The sequence below is a fragment of the Xiphias gladius genome, chromosome 18 (genome assembly GCF_016859285.1).
Source record: "Xiphias gladius isolate SHS-SW01 ecotype Sanya breed wild chromosome 18, ASM1685928v1, whole genome shotgun sequence".
Classification (NCBI taxonomy): domain Eukaryota; kingdom Metazoa; phylum Chordata; class Actinopteri; order Istiophoriformes; family Xiphiidae; genus Xiphias; species Xiphias gladius.
In genome coordinates, this window is record NC_053417.1 from 3993770 (window position 1) to 4017567 (window position 23798).

General features: G+C 39.2%; 1 protein-coding gene across 4 annotated transcripts in view; it reads left to right on the forward strand.

Moving 5' to 3' along the window:
- lamb2l (laminin, beta 2-like) overlaps positions 1 to 23798 on the forward strand; it is a 61149-nt gene that overhangs the window by 23350 nt on the left and 14001 nt on the right. For 3 of the 4 annotated variants that reach the window (XM_040153051.1, XM_040153052.1, XM_040153050.1), the window contains exons 3-20: positions 942 to 1111; positions 6688 to 6823; positions 6957 to 7030; positions 7379 to 7567; positions 8412 to 8475; positions 8929 to 9131; positions 9357 to 9477; positions 10446 to 10634; positions 11086 to 11265; positions 11495 to 11607; positions 11973 to 12052; positions 12297 to 12453; positions 15781 to 15921; positions 18609 to 18770; positions 18868 to 18989; positions 20907 to 21027; positions 21919 to 22111; positions 22254 to 22397. In XM_040153051.1, the coding sequence (XP_040008985.1) occupies positions 942 to 1111; positions 6688 to 6823; positions 6957 to 7030; positions 7379 to 7567; positions 8412 to 8475; positions 8929 to 9131; positions 9357 to 9477; positions 10446 to 10634; positions 11086 to 11265; positions 11495 to 11607; positions 11973 to 12052; positions 12297 to 12453; positions 15781 to 15921; positions 18609 to 18770; positions 18868 to 18989; positions 20907 to 21027; positions 21919 to 22111; positions 22254 to 22397 (2559 nt within the window). The remainder of the gene's footprint in view (positions 1 to 941; positions 1112 to 6687; positions 6824 to 6956; positions 7031 to 7378; positions 7568 to 8411; positions 8476 to 8928; positions 9132 to 9356; positions 9478 to 10445; positions 10635 to 11085; positions 11266 to 11494; positions 11608 to 11972; positions 12053 to 12296; positions 12454 to 15780; positions 15922 to 18608; positions 18771 to 18867; positions 18990 to 20906; positions 21028 to 21918; positions 22112 to 22253; positions 22398 to 23798) is intronic. The other variant, XM_040153054.1, reaches the window with a different exon arrangement.

The window sequence follows — 23798 nt, forward strand, 5'->3', positions numbered from 1 at the left end:
GATTGTTTTAGGAAACTGTATAACTCTACAGGAAACGACTAATGGCTGAAAGCAGCACTTGTACTGAAGCTTATTTCATGATCAGATCAGACCTTCTGTTTAAGAGGTGATACATCTCTCAAAAAAACCTATCAGAACCATGGATTACTTCAGGAGGGGAGAGAGAGAGAGACTTTATATAGATATTGCTGCCTCTAATAACAAATATTGCAAGCAAAAAAAAAGCAGACTACTAAGAAATTTAGGCCTTTTTGTAGTTTCTTAAGTAATTTTGTTTTATAATTGTGTGGAAAAAACCCCTATGGGTGGGTGCTGATGAGAGGAGAGAGAGGCTGCTGAACTGAATACACCGTCAGGAGCTGCAATCCAGAAGCCAGTCGTTGAGAATTTTTCATGTGACGCCAACTCCATGTACAATAATTACATACTGTAAGTGCGCAAAATAACACATGAAGAGAGCAAATGAGCCATGACAAATAAGAAGCACACTGCACATGTCCTGATGAACCAAGTTCCAGCAGATATATTCAGGTGCACTGACCATAGCAGAGCTGTCCACCTACATTTAAAATAACTGATGACAGGGCATTAGATTTTAATGAGACTTTATGACTTTCGTTTATCATTTATGGTAGCATTAGATATAGGAATGTTTTTTTATTCCCCTAGGAGCTCTTTAGGCCTCCCCATAATTCAAATGCTTCATTGGGTACGTCCGGTTCAACTTTTATGTGACTTTAATGTCCATAAAACTTTTGATTCTTATGAAATCTGAAACCCCTCAAAGTATTATTACTCATTTCTAAATTAAATTACTTCTTAAGAGGTGATGCTCTCACAGTGTGCACTTCAACACTATTAAGAACATGTAATGTTGGGACCACGATGATTAGAATAATTATTCTCTCCTTTATTTTTACCCTCCACCCCTCCTCCTCCAGCTCTCAGTGTGTTTGGACAAGAGCTGCCATCAGGCCCTCAAGGATGCACGGAGGGAAGCTGTTACCCTGCGACAGGAAACCTTCTGATAGGACGGGCAGTCAACTTAACTGCCACCTCCACATGCGGCCTGGGCGGGCCAGAGCACTACTGCATTGTCAGCCACCTGCAGGTCAGGACTCACATGAACACAAAGACAAAGTGAAATATAAACAGTAAAATTTTCAGCCTCAGATTCGATGAAAGCATCAAAATTTGTGCTCTGACCATTAAAATGGGAGCAACTGGTAATGATCTAAGACGTCCCTCTCACAGTTTTCCTGTATCACACAATGTGCTGTGATTCACATTGATTTTTCCTAACTGGGATTTTCAATTGCTGCTAGAATAAAACTCCCATTTTTTCAAAGTTTTCCATGTACACTTGACATCACTCTCACACCAGCCTGTACCATCTCTCAGCACCCCCCCCCTCCCGGCACAATACATGGTAGTAAATGCAAAAGAAAAATAGGACAGTTTGTTTGTTCTCTCCTTCATGCATTCATCCATCTTCATCTTTCAGTCTCCATTCTTCCATCTTCATTTGTTCATCTGTCCGTTTTTTTGTAGCCTGGTTTCCATGAGCAAGGCCATTCAACGCTACACAGCCTTTCAATATCAGGCCCCAGGTGTAGACACGCAAGTCAGCCACACCCTCGTCACACTTTCACTTCCTCCGTCTCTCTTTTTCTCCCCCTGCATCTCTTTCTCTCTCACTAGTAGTGAAGGAGAAAGTGACTCTACACTTTGGGAGCCTTCCATCTCTGTTTTTGACCTTTGCATGATTACTGTCTTCCTTCTTTCATGACATCATACTCAAGCTGGTGATGCACCACAACAAATCCACTAGTTTGACAAAGTTTCAATGGACACTTGATGATACTTTTCTATGTGTGTTCAGAAGTTTAATCTCTCAACTTTAGATGCAGTCAAGATTTTTTTTTTTTTCTTTTGTTTTGAGTAGGATTGTTCACTGTAAAGTGAATTTCTCAGTGAGTCAAGTGTCAGTGGAGACCAATAATAGCCAATGAAAGTTGACTACAAGAATAATGACAATATGCTCCTCATAACTTCTGCTCTTCTTCACAGTCATCAGATTCAGACGTTTTCTTTAGTATGTAACGTAATTTCTCTTATTGTTGTCTCTACAGTGTGAACAGGAACGGCTAGTAACTCTAGTAAAACTTCTCATGATGCAGATTTGCCAAAATGTAAGCAATTAGGCTTCAGGCTTAAAGACACAGGACTGTAGATAGTTTTAAGTTTGCTGTTCAGACTGTCAGTAAGACTCATCCTTAATAACTTTTTATTTCACCAGATTTTTTGTGCAGTGCAGTGTAAAACTGACCTATGTTCCATGGGTGTTTTTTTACCTCATGATTCAGTGTTAATTGAAAATCTTACCTAACTTTCTCGATGAGAAAATGACAATCTGAAGTTAGGCTCCATCTTAAAAGTACATGAAGAATGGCCATGACAGCTTTAAAAAAAGTTTACATTCTTTACATCTGGGCCTCCTCACTCAACCTTGAGTTTTGAAAGAAAAAATGTGCAAAAAGGTCCAATGCAACTATTTAAAACCTCTTGTTCTATTTCCTCTACACTTCCAAACTGACCTGAGGGTGGGGCTTAAATACAGATTGTGCTTTATTATTTGGTTAATTAAAGAACATTTTTATAATTAGTTATTTTGTATATTTTGTTAGCAGCTTAATTAATTAATCTGGCTACAGATATTTCCACGAAATAAATAGACACAGATACAGCTAGTAGCTTTAGAGCTTTATTTAGTAGCTTTGTGTTTGTTGTCACATCACAATTATGTGATGCAAGACCAAACGCTGTTACAGCTCTTGTAACTCTATCTGCCCCTACATGACATGACTCCTGACATGTTGACATTCACCTCTCTTGCGTCTGTAAACTACATATATTTCCGTACATCTACATGTAGGTGCCTGCACTTCGATTGCCTCAGGGCAGGAATATCCAACAGTGTCAACTTTCAGGTGAACACGATTGACATCCTCTGATTGGTGAGAGGCCCTCTACTATCGTAAGGGGTTGGGTTTGGTGACAAACTGTCATACCATAAATCCAGGTGCGGACCATTGGTAGTCTGTGAGAAGCTACTTTAGAGGCCCACACCAAACATTTGTCTCTCAGCTTTTAAATGTCAAGAAGTTCATCAATCAGTTGTGTCAAGCCAGTTGTGTTGAAGACCGTTAACGGTCCCTGGTTTGGTCCTTAGACCCACCTGGTAGTGTGGAGCTACAACTTTAACTCTAGACAATGTTAAATATCAAAAGAAAGTGAGAAGAATGGTGAAGCAGGAGACAGTGATGGGAAAACGGGAAATGGCAAATGATGACGTCAAAGACATGGAAAAAATAGTGAACACAGCAAAGAGGATGGCAGGAAAAGGAGAAATGAGATATGAACAGCAGGGAAATATCAGTTTCAGAGTTCGCCCGGAGGTGGAAAAGAAATCGAATGAGGAAGGTGGGGTGTACATTTTTTTAGTAAAGCGACCATTGTAGTGTGTCAAAGAAGTCTTACTTACATCAGCGAATTGTTGGAGCAGAAAGCCTTATAGTGGAGCTGAGCAGGCCTGACTAATGTGAGATAAATAAGAGCTCAAAGGAGGGAGGGAGGGTCTTAAAGCCACACAAGTTAACACAAAGAATCAACTGAAGCTTTACAGTGTCCTTAAAAGAGAAGATGAATAGGAATCAGTTATTTTTATTTATTTATTTTAGAGTTATTTTATTCATATGAACACCCAAACCATGAACTTAAACTTTCTGAAAAGTAAAATGCATTTAGGTTAAGTAATTTTTTGTTTTTTGTTTTGTTTTTTTCTATATCCACTCCTTCAGGAAGACCTGAAATCTTGCTCTTGGGCCTTAATTCCTGTAAAGAAAATACAGTTAACACTCCGTGCTGCAGAAAGGCTCTCTAATGATGGCACAGGGTGTTAGCATGGATGGGATACTGTGCAGAGAGAAATGCCCTTTTCAGCAGCTGGTCTCTGCGATGAGGGTGGAGAGATTTATGCTGGGATCGGGGAGGGTAGGTGAAGAAGGCAAGTGAGCATATATAAAACACACACCCACTTACATGTATAGATGTAAAAGTGGGCGTGTGTGTGTGCACATGTGGTCACACACATCTACATACATCCACCACTTCTAGCACGCTTTAGGCATTTCTTTTCAGTTCTCAGACGAGTCTCTTTAACAGCCATGTTGTTGTTAGCAGCTTAATCACCCCTGACAACAACCTAATTAAGCAACGCTGCCCCGGAATCCACTGTTTTTCTGTGCCAACTTACCCTCATCTCCCTGTGCAGCCCTCTTTCTCTCCCCCTGCTCCCCTCTTCATGGCCCCCTGTCAAATACACCCCTCTTTTTACACTCAGCATCTCCCTCGCTCTCTGTCGACCCCCTTCTTTGTCCTTGAGCCCTGCTGTGCTGTGTGAGACCCCTCACCACTTATCTCAACTGGGCTTTTCCTTTCCATAACCACCCTGTATAACTTTTCTAGTATACCCCATTATCCAAGCTCTTGCTCTTGGTCTTGGTCTCCACATTGTTGTATCTTTCCCATGCTCTTTGCCTTTACGCTCTTTCACTTGTTCTTCGCCCTCTGCCTCGTAAATGTCACCTGTTCACCCTTTCTCTATTGCATATTTCTTAACTGGTTTACGTATTGCTGTGGTGGACTGAAATCCTGTTTTAGATTAGAGATTGATAGCCATGGGCTTAACTTTATGTTTAGTGCTAATTAGTAGTTGTTAGCATGCTAACACACTAAACTAAGATGGTGAACATGGTAAACATTGTGTTAATATTGTCCCTGTGAGCCTGTTAGCATGCTGACATTAGCATTTAGCTCAGAGAACTGCTGTGCCTAAATTCAGCCTCACAGAGCCGCTAGCGTGCCTCTAGAGGCTAAAGAGCAGCGATATTTGTTCCATAAGTTTTTGATCTTTATTTGGTGAAAGCACAGCTGTATATACCTCCTTAAAATCACACAAGCACATTTATTCATGTTTTGCCCATCTTTCCACTTTTACCAGCTGACATGATCATGCAGACACAAAAGTTTGGCCTTGCCTTTACTCTGACGAGTCTCTTTACAGCTCTCTGAAGACAGCAGGTATCTGTTCCATCGTCTCTTACAGGAGTGTTGACAGTGTTGCGCACTGTCAAGCAACAATTATGCAAGGCAGATTGGCTGGTTAATTTTTGTGCAAGCACCAGGACTGTTGCAAAATAACCGCCACACTTATGTGCACCTCAAACTTGGCGTTTTAATCTATTATTGTAGTTTCTACTATAAATCCACAGGCGTGTTGGAGACTGACACATTGAAAACATGTCACACATCTTCATTAAGATTTTTAGATCAAACAACCCTTCCCTCTCCACTAACATGGGTATTAACTTTTAGTATCCTTTGGGCTCTGTGCAGGACCATCTGTTCCTGCCAGTCGTCCTCTAGTGTGTGCATCCAACACACTGGGTAACCAGGGCAACGACTGCACGCATTGTCTTCTTTTTAATGAATCTGGCCAAAGTAACACCTGAAACTCCACATTTTGTAATTACAATACAGGTAGATGTGTCACTGCAATTACCAACATGATCTGATAGAGATCATTTGGGTTACATTTTATAGAAGATACCAAAGACTGTGATTTGAAAATCATAATTTTATTTGTGTATCTCTACCAGGATCATGTTTATGTAGCAATGTGAATGTTAAGCACGAAACTATTTAGTTTTGGATTCCCAAACTGTCAGTGTATTATGATGGGGAGAGTCCTGTGTTTTAAGGGGATAAAAGAAGTGAGTGTGGTTGGTCGTGATTGTCAAAGACCTCTAACACACCCACTTATAATAGAAGATAATGTACTCTTTATGATCCTACTCCGTTTCTAAGTTCAACAAGGGTGTGGCAGGCACACCTGGCCATGAAAAAACCAAAAGTGCACTTGGCATGCCTCTGGGGTACAAGGCAGGCTGCAGTTGACTGTGATCTGCACTGCACCAGGGGGTTCAAGAGTAGAGACCTTAGTCCTCTTTTTTTCCCTTTAACCTTATTGTCACTCTTGCCCTCATCTCCACACTGTCTTTCTTACTCTCATATGCTTCTCTTCTCTTCCTTCCACTCTTTTACTCATTGCTTTCTTTCCTCTCCCCCGACTGTTCTTCCTTTACAATCTTTACCCAGAGGAGACACAATGGCTTTAGTCCTAATCACAGTAATATTGGCACACAGCGGCACATCAGCCTGACAGATAAAAGCCCTAATCTGAGAAAACAGCTTCGTTACAGAGGCTTGACTGAAACTATACAATTTGTAGAAGACACAACCTTTGTAGCCAAAATGAAATTAAGCAGGATCCTATTGATTGATCCATTTCACAACAAGCACTGTAGATGTGAGGAATTACAGCAAGTACATCATGTAATGCAACATCCATAGGTAGCTTATTACAGTTGGTTCATTCGTTTGTCCTTTCTTTTTCTTTTTCTTTTTTTTTTTGGTACAATTATGAAAGTGCTGAAATAAAAAAAAAAACCAACAGCATGCCTGCTAATTATTGTAATATATGAACTTTACTTTTTTCACCAGTCAAAATTTGTAATTATTCCATCATCATCATGTCTAAAACAAATGTGTTTTCTGCCTCGACAGGAGTCAGACAAGTGTTTTGAGTGTAACTCCCTGCATCGCTACGACCCGTACCGCCACAGAAACAGCCATCGCATTGAAAACGTGATCTACCTCATGGACAGCAATGGAGACAACACCTGGTGGCAGTCTGTCAACGGTGTGTGCATGTAGTTACCCAATAACTTTACAAAAGAACATGATCAGTCTGTTAATTGTGCTGAGTACTTTAGGAGCTGAGATTTGTACAATAATGTGTGATGTTATGACATTGACAGTTATTTCCTCCACAGGACAGGAAAATGTGAGCATCAGACTGGACCTGGAGGCCGAATTCCACTTCACCCATCTTATCATGAAGTTCAAGGTATACACATTTTCTTTGCATGTGTATGTCGGTGTCAGTGTTTATGTGTGTATTTGTAGACTTCTGTTTAAAATACTGTATGTGCTTAAGCATGTTAGGGTGCACAGTTGGCTAGGTGTGTGTTTGTTGTGTACACTCAGCTGCATTCCGTCAGGCGTGAATCCAACATCCTACTGTTAGTAAAGCAAACATGAAACAAAAGGTTCAGATAAGTCAGTCTGACAAGGTGCCGTCATCTTATCACAAATGTGACCGTATTCTCTCCTGTTGTCCACAGCTTAGTGACTGGTGTGACCTGTATTATATCCATATCCATATTAATTTCTCTTTCTCTCTTAACCTCTTCAGACTTTCCGACCTGCAGCAATGATCATCGAGCGTTCAGCTGATTTTGGCCGCACATGGCGCCCCTACCGCTACTTTGCCTCAAACTGTACCAGAACCTACCCTGGCATCCCCTCCAACGGACTGCACCACATCAACGACATCATTTGCGAGGAACGCTACTCCGACATTGAACCCTCCACTAATGGAGAGGTAAGAAGTTGAAAATGAACAAGCAGTAGCAATGGTAGAGACATGTTGAAGGATAAGGTCAAATACTTTCCTACCCTTTCTGTGGATCTCACCTCCAAGCCCACTGGTTCCTACTGTACGCATAAATCTTACAATGTATAAGAGACAGTATCTTATACCGTTAGTTTCATTGTTGGTTTTGGTCTTTTCATCAGATTTTTTGACAAGAAATCAAATAAAGAATATCACCAGACTTTCCTTTAAGGTGCTGTTGAGGATTCTTAATGGATACCTTGTATTTAGATAACTATGGTTGGCAAGAATGGGTTAGTTTATCAAGAAACAAACTGGTGTATTAATACAGAATAGATTTAAAGTCGCTGATTAGATAAAGGGGAAGAGCAGTTTGAAACGTAACGAGGGAATGAGACTTTGACTTGATTGACTTTTGCTATAAACTGTTGTTTTGAGTTGGGTTTTAAAGATATTATCGTTACAGTTTGAGAAGTAGTTGACTCACATTGTTTTAGTAAAGAAGTCAGTTAATAATCAGCCTTTTCTCATCCTGCCACGAGCAACACTGGTCTGACTTCAATTTGCACATGGTGCAAATACTTTTCCTCACCAGGGCATAGTGAAGGAGTCGGTTATGTTGCGTGCAGCTCTTCATCTAACAGCTCATTTTGTCCTTCTTGTTCCATTATTTGTGACTTGGATTTGCTCATAACAGCTGTTGTATTCATCAATTTAATAACTGAGCCAGATATGCCCTTTAACATCTTTAATATAATCTTCTTTAATCCCAAAATGTAATGGGATTTTTCTCTCAATTTCTCAATCTGAAAAATTCTCTTCTGTATTCAAGGTCATTTATAAAGTTTTGGATCCTGCCATTCATGTGAAAGACCCCTACAGCTTGGACATTCAAGGTCAGTGAAAACTTTTAACTCTGAATATGGACCACTAACTAGCAGCACGGCATACTGTGCCTCTTACAAATTTCACTGTGATATTGTTTCTAGACAAAAACTTATATTTTTTCCATACACAAAGACTGTGTACATCAAAGGTTTTGTACAGTAGATGTCAGACCTCTATTTCAGACACTGAAATTTATTTTGTATTCTGACAAACTTCTGATACAGATTGAAGTTTAAGACTGATCCTTCTCTCCTTCCCATCTACTGAAGTACAGCCCACTAGTGCACACCTTCCTCTTACTTACTTTTCTTCAGAAATCTTCAACAGCCTTTATGTTTATAATGTTTTCTCTCTTAACAGTGTTTGAAGTTTTCAAAAATTGCATACAATAAAATTTCATGTTCCATGAAATGAGATAATACACAAATCAAATTTAATTAATCTTTTTTTCTTCTTTTCAGAACTTTTGCGTATAACCAACCTGCGTATCAACTTTACCAAGCTTAACACTCTGGGAGACGACCTGCTGGACCGACGCTTTGATGTCTTGCAGAAATATTACTATGCCATCTATGAGCTGGTGGTCAGAGGGAGCTGCTTCTGTTACGGTCATGCCTCAGAGTGCGCCCCAGTGCCAGGGGTTGACACCCGGGAGAACGGCATGGTGAGTTAGTTACTATATCAAAAGAACATTATTTTTATAACAATCCTATAATCTGTAATCGTCACCACATATGCTCCCGGACTAAACAGAAACTGAGCTTGTTGCATAAAAGACAGAAACAGCAGTACAAAATAATAAGAACTTAAGCTTGTCAAATTTATTCAATACACATTATCATGCTGTTATTATTGACAATTATATCATTGCTGCATTCTGATTGGCCAGATCCATGGACGCTGTGTATGCAAACATAACACAGAGGGCCTGAACTGCGAGCGCTGCCGAGATTTCCACAACGACCTTCCCTGGAGACCAGCAGAGGCCGAAAATCCACACACCTGTAGAGGTGGAACACACACACACACACACACACACACACACACACACACACACACACACACACACACACACACACACACACACACACACACACACACACACAAGCACTGTCTCACGAAATTCTGATGAGAGCTTGTACTAAGATGCAGATGAGGAATTATTTTTATTCATTTTTGAACCACTGCCTGTTTCTAGTTGAAAAATTTTCTTAAAGGATATATATATATATATATATATATATATAGGGCTATATCTAAAATGAAGTTAGTTGATACATCTATACATATATATATAAAGACCTTTGTACATTCTTACCCCAAGTTGCATGTATCATTATTTGTGTGTGTGTGTTGCAATTGCAGTAACCAGTTTTTTGATGCGAAACATGTAATTTTACAAACCCCTTGTACTGTACTTTTACATGCGCAGTCAGTGTATCCTGATTTGACTAAGTGACTGCAACTTTTTAATCAACTAATTAAATACAAATTCAACAGATAGAAATGCGTTTTTTAGATGTAGCCCTAATTGTTTTCTACAATAATATTTTGCACATCATAAACACACTGACAGGAATTTCAGTCTCTCCTGAAATGTAAAATCAACATCATCGGCTTGGAAAGCTCATTTTAGATACTGTGAAAATAAATTTGGGACAATGTGTATTAAAATTTGAAGTTCAGGATATTAATCTTCCAGATATTGATATAATACTATTGTACTGCTATAGATTAATCTTTGGGTCACTGTAAATTTTTGCCTCCTGTAGAAGAGCAGCTCCCTCTTGAAAGGCTGTCTTGAACTCTCTCCTCTGCTCACTGAACTGTCTGCTGTTTTAAAAGTGTTGAAGAGGACGTGATGTGATTAGGCTATTACAGGAGGTCGCCCCAGCTCTCCAGCTACTAGTGAGTAAGTTGTGGTTACCTCTTATAGTCAAGCTAATGTTCATCTACTTCTTTTTGCATGTTTCTCCAGAGTGTAACTGTAATGGCCACTCAAACCAATGCCACTTTGACATGGCGGTGTATTTGGCCACGGGTAACGTCAGCGGAGGAGTGTGTGATGACTGTCAGCACAACACCATGGGACGCAACTGTGAGATGTGTAAACCTTTCTACTACCAAGACCATATTAGGGATATCAGGGACCCACGGGTTTGTGTTGGTGAGTCATTTGTTCTTTATGATACAATTTGTAGGACTGTCCCTTTTAGTACTACAACAAGTGGCTTCTAAATTAAGCCCAGTATTGAGCATAAAATGTTAATTTCCCTGAAACATTTGGAAAAAATCTACTAGTGGGTTGAGAAAATGTCATTTGTTTCCTGTGCAAATGCACTTGTCTAAAGGATGTTCTTATTTTGTGTCACTGACTGAACACTAAAGCAATGATCTGCTCCTTGCATCCTTGTTTCAAGTTAAGGAAATGTTAGAAATTCTTGAGACTGCCTTCAAAACAAATGAGGTTATCTGACCTTTTGACAGAATCTGATTCTGAATATTATGTATGAGAATGACATGACATCACATATTTCACAGCCATTTGTAAGTGCTGTCCTTATGGTTTTGCTGCTCATTTGTTTCCCCCTTACTTACGATCTCCATCTGACCTCTAGCTTGTGATTGTGACCCGGTGGGCTCATTGGAGGGGGGAGTGTGTGACAGTCACACCGACCCAGACATGGGGATGATCTCAGGACAGTGTCGCTGCAAACCCAACGTGAAAGGCACGCGCTGTGACGACTGCAAGGAGGGTTACTACGGACTAAGCCAGAACGACCCCCTGGGTTGCCAGCGTATGTATATGCTTCGGTTTGTCTGCCACTGAAACGCTTGGTGTTTCAACAGAGATGAAAATGGATTTCTGAAATTTTGGAATATAATAGCACATAATCTGCATTTAAAATCTATCAATAGCACATCAGCATTTATCTTCCTGTTTGTGTGTGTGTGTGTGTGTGTGTGTGTGTGTGTGTGTGTGTGTGTGTGTGTGTGTGTGTGTGTGTGTGTGTGTTTCTCCATCAGCTTGCAACTGTGACCCTCGTGGTATCATTATGATGGGAGCTCCTTGTGATCAGATCAGTGGGGACTGCTCCTGCAAAAGATACGTCACTGGCCGCTACTGCAACCAATGTCTGGTTAGTAACAACTGTTCTCCTTTCAAAATCTGTAGCTAATTGTGGATGTTATATCAAAAAATCCTGCACGTGGTTGTTGATTAGCATTTGTTGCTATATATCACGTTTGAAGAAGAAAACCAGAGAATGGACAAATTAGTTACCTCAGTTTTGAAGTGGAGTTTTTCTTTTCATCAGCCAAGAATAGCAAATAAATATTTTGGTGGGTCTGATAAAGGAACAGACAATATTTCATAGCAGCCACTGCGCAAGCTACATACAGGGTCAACAAAGCTTCAGACACAGTCCAGAGTGTTACACTCTGAACTACATACTATTCATGTCACTGTGCATCCTGGTTTTGATGACTATTTCCATCTCTGTAGCCTGAATACTGGGGGCTCAGTAATGACCTGGCCGGCTGCAGACCATGTGACTGTGACTTTGGTGGAGCCTTCAACAACAGGTAGTGATTTTATGAATTCTTGAACATATGCTTTTGAGAAAGAGATGTCTTCTACTTTGCAAGTCTTTTCTAAGACTGGTTCATTTAATTACAAAAAGCATGAACTGTCAAATTTAAATGAACTTTAAAATGTCTGTTCCTGAGTGGAGACAACAAAGAATGGGAGAGAGAAAGAAGAAAAGGTCAAGATCAATTGTAACAGACATTTATAGTTTTCATTTAACCTTTTTATCTGTTACTTAAGGTGCATGATGGAAAATGGCCAGTGTGACTGCAGGAGACATCTGATTGGTCGACAGTGTTCAGAAGTGCAGCCTGGGTATTTCTGTGCTCCACTGGACTACTACAAATATGAGGCCGAAGATGCCAGTGGACACTCCCCCGGTGACCCTGCACTGCCGGTGAGCACAGAACTACGATTCAATGTAGATCAAAGATCAATTCACATGTCAGGTCACTGTAAAAGACGTCCAGCAAAAGAAGGGTAAGCAGCCGTTTTGGTGTGTGTGTGTTGCCGCAAGGTACTGTCGAGAGGGAGAAATATAAACCAGCAAGATCAGTTTGAAGGCTTATCAGAATCAGATGCAAATACATCAAAAAACACATTTTCACACGCACCCTTTACTGCACAACAGTCACTTTCATCTCTTCTTTTATTCATTCATTGTCTCCTGAACAGAATTTGATAAACAAAAGACCACGTCCACTCTAATGAGTGTCTGCTAAGTTTTGGTTTTACAGGGAGTTACGTGCTGTAACTCGGAATAGCAAGTTTTTTTTGGCCCTGTCCCTGATCCGATACCTTTGATATTAGGTATATGCTGATATTGAAGCCTGATCTGATACTTGTTAGTTCCTATCAAAGTTGGGCCACATTATTTTTCATTTAGGTATAAAAAAGGTATAGAAAGCATGAATGCCAAGTGTAAACCTGGGTGTCAAACCCCAGATTCAGTTACACTAGTGTGTAAAATAATTCTTCACATTCACACACTCTAATTTTCACGCTCATGTGCCATAATATGCTGACGTTGTAGATCTGGGTAAGGTTGACGAGAGCAGCGCTGCAACCTTAGTGACTGAGGTGCACAAAACACAGAGGAGCATAGTAACGAAAGGATCTGCGTTTGATGTGGTCGATATTAGCTGATACAGATCAACTAAAACATGCAGGATTGGCCTCTCTCGGGACATGTCTGCTGGTTAAGCTGAATTTGAATGTCCTGTGTCCATGTAGCTGCAAGGGTGGACTGAACTTGCAGCCCCACAGATCTTATGCACTGACAGACGTGTGAACACGTCATGTTTACAGATGCACAAAGTAGTATAAACAGAACCGGGTGCATGTGTCTGTTTATGGACTGTATCCAAAACCACAACTCTCTGTAAAACCACACCTTGTTCTGTTTGTGTACAGGTGTGTTAATTAGTGAGCTTAAGAGTTGCTGGTAGGTAGACTTTTTTAGCTTTTGATTGAGCAAGGCTCCCATCTTTCAGTCTCTAGCTTTGTATTTAATGGACATAGTGCATCTTGTCATGTAACTCCAGGCAATGGTTCTCCCAAACTGTAGAACCATTCCTATAAAGTCATTCATGAAGTGGACTGTATCTCTAATCAGCTAGTAACACCCTTGATTTAAAAGCATATTTGCAGAAACGTGTTCCTGTACTGTGTCCTTGGATAATAAACTGTATGATCCAACCTTTTTCAATTCAATTCAGTTCAATTCAAGGTGGATGAGGGAGGAAAGAGAACATAGCACAATAGAGGTACCACATAAAGATGAATAATAATAATGAGAATAATAATACAACTAATAATCATAATAATTACTCTAATAATAACAATAAGACTAAATATAATAATAATAATGAAAATCATAATATTTCTCAGGAAGTAACCAAAAAGGTCACAAACCACAAAGCTCTGTATAAAAGACACACCTCAACACCATTCACAGGAGATCTAATCCTCCTCTGTCTTTCTTCTGTATCTCAGACAGACTGTACAGTTTCAGATCAAACATCAAGTCTTTGATAATGTTGGATGATGTTATGTTATGACTGCTCTGACTCCACCAAGGTTGTGTTTGTGAGGGGATTTGGCAGGGTGTGCTTGTTTAGGTGGTAAATTCAGATGCAGAGGTGATGAATCTTAAAGTGTCATTATTATCCCTCATCCTTATACTGTACCTACAAATACTGCTAAAACTATTGCAAAACCAAATTTCCTGAACAATAATTTATAATAATAAAACCAAGGTCACAAATTACAATGACATGACATTATACCTACATAAAATTAGTCAAACAAACCATCACACACACACACACACACACACACACACACACACACACACACACGTTTTGCCGTTGTGTATCCGGATTATAATTCAACAACCCACACTACAATTCTTTGGTCAACATCTATCATTTTATATATTCAATCCAAAGGCCAACACAAACATAAGTTAGTTAACAGTGTAAATTAGTTTAATTGAATTTGTTCTCTTCATATGTAACTTAAATTTATTCTGTATTTTTTCACAATTCTCATTTCTCTTGCATGTTTTTTTATAACATTATCTTATATGGTGTTGTTCTAATAAACAAATTTAACCGGTTTTTAAACTGTGGTACATTTTGGACTCTCTCATTCCTTAAGGACCTGTCTCATCATCACCACAAGACTAATACAAATTGTATTTGCCTGTATTTGAGTCAATTCAGGTACATTAGAGAAATTAGATTCTCACACTTATTTTGCACTTATTTTGAATCATATCATGCAGCTTTGTATTAGATTTCCATGTAGTTTGCAGAGTCAGGTAGTGCAAAATAATCCTCATTGTGACCCTCATAAACCAGTAAAGAGACACAACCTTTAAGCTTCCTCCTCTCCTGATCCAAACTGTTCCAACAGTGAGACAGCCACTGTGACAAGGCCTTTTTCTGGTGTCACTGAATAATTCTACCTGACTATAACTCTCCCCTCTACCCTGCATCCCTGGCTCTATCCTCTTCCATCTCTGTCTACCCACTTTCTGACATTCTTTCCTCATTCTGTCAGTCTTTTTCACTACCCTCCTCCCGCCTGTGTCCTCGATCTTAAGAGACCCCCTGGCCCCTCCACTTCCTCATTCAGCCCTCCGGGCAAGCTCAGACAGTTTGCACTTACAACATCACTGCCACAGGAATGTGGACAAGAAGGCAAGTATTGACTTCAGAGAAAACAATGCAAGACACTGAGCAAGAGGAGATGTGTCTTTGACAAGGGTGTTGTCCTCGGGGGGGGGGGTGAACTTGGCTTGTTTAACTGACACTGGATGGAAATTTACTTTACATGCCAAAAGATAAAAAAAAGGTTCAGAGTATTCAGGATACAGTCAAAGTCCCGCATTTCTTTGCAGAATTCAAACTCTACAGCTAAAATGATCCATAAAAAACCAGACAGAAGCACAGATGCCAACCTGTCAAAACTAATTATTCTTGCACGGCACACAACACCCTAACACATACAACACACACACAGAAAAACACACTCTCAGCCTCACATTTTTGCTTGTCACACTCTGGCAATTTCAGCACAGCACGGCTCTCTCTGCTCTGTGTTCATTTTCACCTTTGAATGAGGAAGCTATGAAAGATGACGCCCTGTAGGTTGTAAAAAGTGTTTCTTTAAAAAGTTCTACACAGTCATGAACTCGTCTCCTCTCGTCTCCTCTCAGGGCAAAGTTCGTCCTCAGGCAGAGACTGACTGTGTTCAGCACCTCAGCAACCAGCTAAGGCGTCACCGGCGTCACCGGCGCATTACCAACTCGCGGCAGCATCGGGCAGCACTGAGACGTATTCGCCAGCTTCAACAAACAGTGTGATATTTACTTTAATTAATTCATTGATTTTATTTATGATTTGACAACACACAATTTAAGAGATAGCATGTTAAAAGTGAGAACACTTGTTTCCAAAAACAGTCATGAAGGTTGCAGGTAGTAGGTGGACAAAAAACAATGGAGATTAGTAGTTCAAAAACGTTTTGGCTTTTGACAAGTCATCACAGGTTATAGCCTTAATGGGGTCATGGGTAAAATCCCTCTTTGATTTTGTCTCATTTTAAGGACATTTAGAGGTGTGTTAAAGGTTTTAAAAGGTTCCTATTAAAACCTATAACAACTGAGTTTAATGAGGTATCCATGATTTACTCCACAAAACTTAATGGTAGTAATAAAGTGAAACAAAGTTTAGGGTTAGGCTCTGCATGATGATCATTTCAGGCATCAAATGATTTATAACAGCAGTAATAGCCTACATACAGTACTTATACAGTACAAAATTTCCAAATCTTACATTTTTAAAAGGTTTGTGGTCATGTGCTGTATGCACCGCTAGGCAATTTGAGATTACTTAGCCTAATTAAATGCTTGGTTGTCAAGTTAATTATGTCAACCCAAACTAGTCAAGCTGAAACAGAGATGTGAATATGTAGGAGTGTAGGGATATTTGGAGCCGAGTGGTGTAGTCAAGATCAAAAACTGAAACAAGGTAAAGACTGAGACCCAATTTGAATGTAGATCATGACTGTAATCGCCCCGGTATGACGTCATAACCCAATTATCAAAATATCTAAACAGATTTTAAAAAGGAAGCGTGGAATTATTCACAATTGTAATTTCCTGACTTTGGAAATAGTTTTGATAACTACCCCTGGTGAGGAAACTGTTCTGATAACCCAGAGACAGCCTTTAACTTAATAACAACACGTGCAGTTTGTCCCAGTCACAAACTTCAGGCTGCAAATCATTACTACGGAACATTTTTGGACACATTTTTTGCCAGCAATTAATGGTTCCTCATTACTCAATGAGGAAATTCTCTAATTTATGAAAATTCCTAACAAAGATATACAGCCTTATGTTACCTTAGATGCAGTATGTTTTTACCATTTTAAAGAAACGGATCAGCTTCAGTCCAGCCTTACGAGGGTTTTGTCTAAAACTGACACAGACCACAGACAGTGTTTTTTTTTTTTTTTTTAACAAAGTGAACTTAGTCAAATGATAGCACTACAGTTACAGAATTGACTGGTATTGACAAAATAGCATTCAAAAACCACAGCAATGGTGGAAAAAGTATTAAGATGTTTTGATTAAGTAAAGGTACTAATATAGCAATGTAAAAATACTCCATTACAAGTAAAAGACCTGCATTCACTTAAGTAGAAGTTTAGAATTGAAATCAGCAAAAAGTATTAAAGTAAAAATACTGTGCAAACCAATGTCCCCTGCAACTGACAGTATTACATATGACATTATTAGATTGTTAATACTTTTGCATTAGCAGCATTTTACTGCTCTAGCTGCTCCAGATGGAGCTAGTTTTAACTACTATATATACAGTTAGCTAGTTTAGTCCAGTAGTTCACAGCGTAAAGGCTCCTCCAGTGGGTCACCAGACAAACCTGAGGGGTCCTGAGAAGATTAATGGGGATGAAAAGAGGAAAAACAAAGTTCTGCTACAAAAATTTGAATCAATTTTTTGTGCTTTTCTCTAATCTTAGCTTTTTTTTTGAAATTTGAAATTGAAATTGAAAATTTCTTTGAGGGAAGTGCCAAAAATTCATAGAAATCTGAAACATGTGACTAGGAGCCCCAAGTTTCCGTAAGGGGTCACGTATCAAAAAGGTACGAAATAACATAATCATTGTCATATTTTATCTTATGTAAAATCCTAATCTATCAATGGTAACTATACAGTAGCTGTCAGATAAATGTAGTTGAGTTAAAGTTCAATATTTGCCTCTGAAATGTAGTGGAGTGGAAGTACAGAGTAACATATAATGAGAATACTCCATTAAAGTACAAGTACTTGAACATTGTAAGTATGTAAACAGTTCTGGGGAAATTTACTTTGTTAGTTTCCACTAAGACCAAGTCAAGAATACGTCACACAGTGTCCATCAAGCTAGAGAAAGAAAACACGGGTGGGAAAAAGATTGTTCGTGTGTGTGCTGAAATTTTACTAAAAAATAATGATTAATTATTGCTCAGGTTCTTAAGTAGCTCGATAACATTGGGGAGATATTGTAGCTGTTTTAATGTGCGCACTGTCTCTCTCTTGGAGAAGTGAAATCTCATAACTTGTATAACAGCACTAAATGTACCGAAGGAAGGACAGGTGGCTTAGAAGATTAATAAAAAAAAAAAATACCCATCAAGGGTATTTTTTGCTAATAAGTATTCATTGTAACAAAAACTGTACTTGAATCAACAAAAAACTTCAATCTCACACTGAATGTTTTATCTCACAGAAATCTTCAATTAATCTTCAAATGTAAAGTTTTTAAACTAAAGTAGACACTGGAAGGGACACTGTCACCTCATCAGATTTAATCACCTGCAATTTCAGAATTCAAATAATACAGAGCACTACCCTGTCATCCTGAGGAGAGTCAGGTCAGTGAGGTGAAACAGAAATTGAAAAGTAGAAGTGGTAATAGCGAGGAAAGAAAAAAATAATAAATAAAAAAAATCGCTGGTAATCTGTCTGTCTCTCTCAGCCGGATGTAAGGACCGTTCAGAGAGAGCACACTCCCAGCCACATGGTGACGTGGACAGGACCAGGTTTTGCCCGTGTCAAAGATGGAGCAGGTCTGGTGTTCACTATTGACAACATCCCCTACGCCATGGAGTACGACATCATAATCCGTTATGAACCCGAGGTTTGTGGACCATGACCTACAAGACTCATATAAAACTAATTTTCTAATTAATGAAGATCTTTTGAACTATGCCTCGTGTCTCTGTGTGTGTTTATAGTCCACAGAGGACTGGGAGGCCATAGTTAGTATTACCTCAGTACTGCTGCCCTCCAGTCTCCGGTGTGGAAACCTGCTACCAACTGAACAGCTCTACACTGTAACCCTGCCACACCGCAACAGGTACCAAAACGCATGAGTACGTGTGTTTTTGCGTATCGGAAAAGTCTGAGAGAAGAGCCATTATAGCCTGTGTGTTTGTTGAAGTCACTGAAGGATTTGTTCGTGTATACCAGGTCTTCATCTGGTTTGTATTGTTTAACAGCTTAGGAAAGATTGCATCATTACATTGTTGTCACTTAAACCTGCCCGGGCTTGTATGCACTGTGTGAGTCAGGCTTGTATTTATAGACTCATTACACTGTACCCTGTGGTATTTTTCACTATTGATTCTCTGTAAGGAGGGCAAACATACTAGAAAGCCTGTGTAAGACTCAGCTACAGTGATATGAAAAGAAGGCAGCAGCTTTGTTTACTGATGTTTAGTTTGTGAAAAAACGACTACCTTTTGGAGACGAGCAGAGAAAGGTATGGCACAATTGTTGTACAGTATATCCAACCCCCACACACCTGGTCCTGGTTTATTGAGGTTTTCCTGGCTCTAGTTCTTTTCCTAAATTCATTAACAGATCATAGATAATTGAGACAACAGTATAGCATCAATATGACAGAGATTTTACAGTGGAGCCTTTTCAGTTGGTCTTGCTGAATGTATGTAAGCCAAAAAGAAGCCAGACTTACTGACATTATGGGAAATATACAAAAATATGGTAGGTGTAATTTGTCCTATTCCAAACAAAGTGACTTGTAATCACTTTGGTGATTCTTACTATTTTTATCTTCCATCAGTTGTCTGTAGTGCTAATTGGCTAAAGTTTGCATTCTACCCTGCTAAGCTAATACGGCAAACATGGTAAACATATCTGCTAAACATCAGCATGTTCACATTGTCATTATGAACATGTTAGCATGCTGTCAGTAGCATTTAGCTCAACGCACCACTGTTCCAAAGTACAGCCTCGCAGAGCTACTAGCATGGCTGTAGACTGCAATCAGATTAGCTCTGTGATCAAGCGCCTATTGTACCAAGTTTCCCCAAATGAAATGATTACAGTGCGCTATTTACCTCATATTGACGTATGATTTTAAAAAAAAAGCTTACACTATTGCAGAGTCAACACATTAGACAGATTATTGCAGATCAGACAAGATTAAATGTTAATTATTCCTGTAGCAAGATCTAAGCAGTAAAGAATAGGATATAGGATAAAAACAGGGAAAGCCTAACACTAGGACTGTTTAGTTTCAACCTGCTGAGAAGCTTTTCACAGTCTGAACTCATCTGGAACTAAGAGGTCAGACCCTGCCCGGATCTGGCTGTCTCAGCAGACCGTGGCTTGGCTTCCGTTCTCTTCTGTGGTGGGTTCATTAGGGGGAAAAAAAAAAAAAAAACAATTACAAAAGTGAGGCCAAAACACGGGCACGGGTGGAAACCAAACGCAGGTAGAGGGTGGATCAGGTTCAACATAAAAGTGTTGAAAAAAATCTAATAAAGTAAAAACTAAAAGATATTGATCACATATACCATATTTAACTAAAATGGTGAAAATTGAAATATTACAGATTTTCCTTGCTCGGGTTACTAAACCTTTTTATGCCATCATTACAAGATGTAGGCCAAGTTAGGCTTAGAATCACTATTTTCTCTTGTGTTTGTAAAGCTCTTTGCACATCTTTTTTGTGGAACTTTTTCCATTTCTTCTCATGTTTGTGAAATGGCTTCCATTTCTTTTTGCGTTTGTGGAACTTTTCCCATTTCTTCTTGTGTTTTTGGAACTTGTGTTAAGCCCATTAGAGGAAGAAAAAAAAAAAGGCAGCGAGAGGGGAAATAGAAAGAGAAAATTAAGACAAAAAGTCAGCCAAACTATGGCATGTATGAATATATACAATATACTGTATTGTATCTATTCTATTGTATATTGTATATTATATATTGTAAGCATTGAGCTAAGTGTTTTTTTTGTTGTTGTATTTTTACAGATATATCCAGATGCCTAGACCATTCTGTTTCGAGCCCAGTAACCGTTACGTGGTTGCAATCAGGTTCCAGCGCCATGGCGTCTCACACAGACATCTAACTGCCTTTATTCTTATTGACTCGGTGAGCTTAAATTGTCAGCCCACCACTCTCATTATCCACCTCTTAGTCTGTTTGAAAGGTTGCAAAAGTCTTGGAAACTGACAAACATGGGTTTGATAAGTACTCTACTCTGGCTATGGCTGTGATTAAAAGAGCTCAACAAGGAGTCTAACATTAAATAATGACCAAGGTTAAACTGATTTCAGGACAAGTAGCCACGGACTGTATGCATGTTGCTTGGGCCTTCACATGACATTTTCTCATAGTGATTGGACAAACAAAGTAAATGTTGAATTTACCTGGGCTTGGGATTAACTTTTAAATAAGTATGTAAACATTCCTTTAAAGCACCTTTAAAAGACAGCCTTTTTTCTTTAATCATGATCAGATTTCGGCAGTGCATTATTTCACTGTCCTTTGTGGTTGCTCTTTTCTCGTCAATATAAAGCCCAATTGATAGAATAAACCTTGAGAGGAACAATACTCCCACACTGAAAAAAAAATGCTACCATAAAAGACCATCTATTGAGTATGGTTACCATGTTTTGATGGCAGAGATTTTTGTACTCGATAACTTGCCTGTTTTGGGAGCATTTATTCAGTGTGTGGGGCATTCTTTATTCTTGAGCTTGTTTATGCTCAGGTGCCAGGTGGTAATCGTGTTGGGATGTGCATACACTACCATCAAGAACAGAATAAACTGACAAATCCCCAGCTTTTAGAGTTATTTTCTTTCTGCGAGACCTCGTCAAACAGCAGTGTTGTTATAAATATTGATAAGCTATGGTAGACACAACTTATCAACTTCTTGTGATTAAGATTGCTTCCATGGCTCATAATCCCTTTATTTATATGCATAGCTGTAACTATAATCCTTTCCTTTTTTTTTTTTTTTTTGCTCTGCCCCAATAGTTGGTTCTGATCCCCAAATACACCGAGCTTCCTGGTTTCCAGGATAATGAGCAAGATGCAGAGCAGCGGCGGGACGAGATGATTCGCTACATGTGTCTGGATTCCTTTATGATCACGCCGATGCCTGCCCTGGCTGAGATGTGCTCCAAACTCATCTGTAGTATTTCATCCATCATTCATGATGGTGCTCTGCGTAAGTAGATACAGAAATGCACAAAAACAGATTTAGAGGATGTAGGTTCAAATCCATTGACAGTTCAAGCACTTAGATGCTTTTTAAAATAATAATTTGATATTTTCCTCTCTTGTCTTTTATGTGTATCTGTTGTATACAGCCTGTCAGTGTGACCCTCAGGGTTCCCTCAGTGGTGAGTGTGACAAGGTTGGAGGTCAGTGTCGATGTAAACCAAACGTCATGGGCCGACACTGTGACCAGTGTGCCCCAGGAACCTACGGATTTGGAGTGTCTGGCTGCATTGGTGAGTCTGCTGTATGATCAGTAGAGTCTGTCACATGGTAACACCTTTTTACAGAGCTGAGCATAATACTGTAAAAGCTTTAATTAATCAGGTAATCTAACCTTTTGCAAGAGACCTGAATACAACAAAGACAAAAACAAACACATACAATGTATATAGTTAGATGTAAACGCACACACAGCAGAATCAAATAGTTCTCAGTTAAAAGTTTAATAATGCGGGACCCCATTAAAAAGCCTCTAAATACTGGAAGTTTACAGTACATTTAACATGACATATTTACACTTACACTCGTATTTCATAATACTGTTATCACCACAAGCATACAGTATACTGGTGGTTCTAAATCAATCATTTCAATTTTAGCAGTGTAATGTTCAATGATTTCTGGACTCAAATGCCGACACAAATGGAGACAAACTGGGTGAGTGAGGTAAGTTTTTAAATAACTGAAACAGGCTTACAGTAAGTAGGGTGAACACAATGGCAGGCAGGAATACAGGCATCAGGAAAACGCACACCAGGAAAACCAAGAAACATAATCAGGAACAAAACAGAATATTCAACAAAGGTAGAAACTCTACATAGAACATGAGGGAACAAACACAGACAAACCACCAAGGAGCGTGTGGAACACAGAGACATAAATACAATAGTGAGAGAAAGACAATGGGACACAGGTGAAACTAATTAGGTTTGGGCAAGCAATCACAAAAGGCGGGAAAAAACACACACACACACACACACACACACACACACACACACACACACACACACACACACACACACACACACACACACACACAGAAGCACAGAGTCTGGGCAAAGAGTCACTGAGAGGGACAGATCATGACAACCAGGGAATTGCAAAGGGTAGAGGAACTTCCACAAGCTATATTAAGGAAAGATGGGAAAAAGAATTAAATAATAAAATAACCAGTCGACAGTTGGAAAACGTGTAAAACTATTTTTTCTACTTCTTGTTCTGCTCATTGGCATGAATTCTGTTGTTTTTTTCATTACCCTGAAATTGAAAACATATCAAGCATCAAAAAGCCATACATGCTGGAGGAACTGTGGGGATGTTGAAACAAATCACTACCAAATCTTTGGCCGTAGGTTCTCGGCCAAAGATTTCTGTATTTTGGGAAAATATCTGGAGAATCACACAGAATATTCTTGGGCTGCAGATCCCATTGACATGCATGTCACTCTATATGGGGGATCTGCCAGAAGGAATAAGAGTAAATGACAGATAATTTCTCAAAATATTAACTGCAACAGCAAAAAAAAGCAATTACTTGTACATGGATACAAGTACAGTAGATAACTGGCTTGAAATCATTAAAGACATTCAGGAGAGGGAAAGACTGACTTTCTTACTAAGACTAATAAAGGATT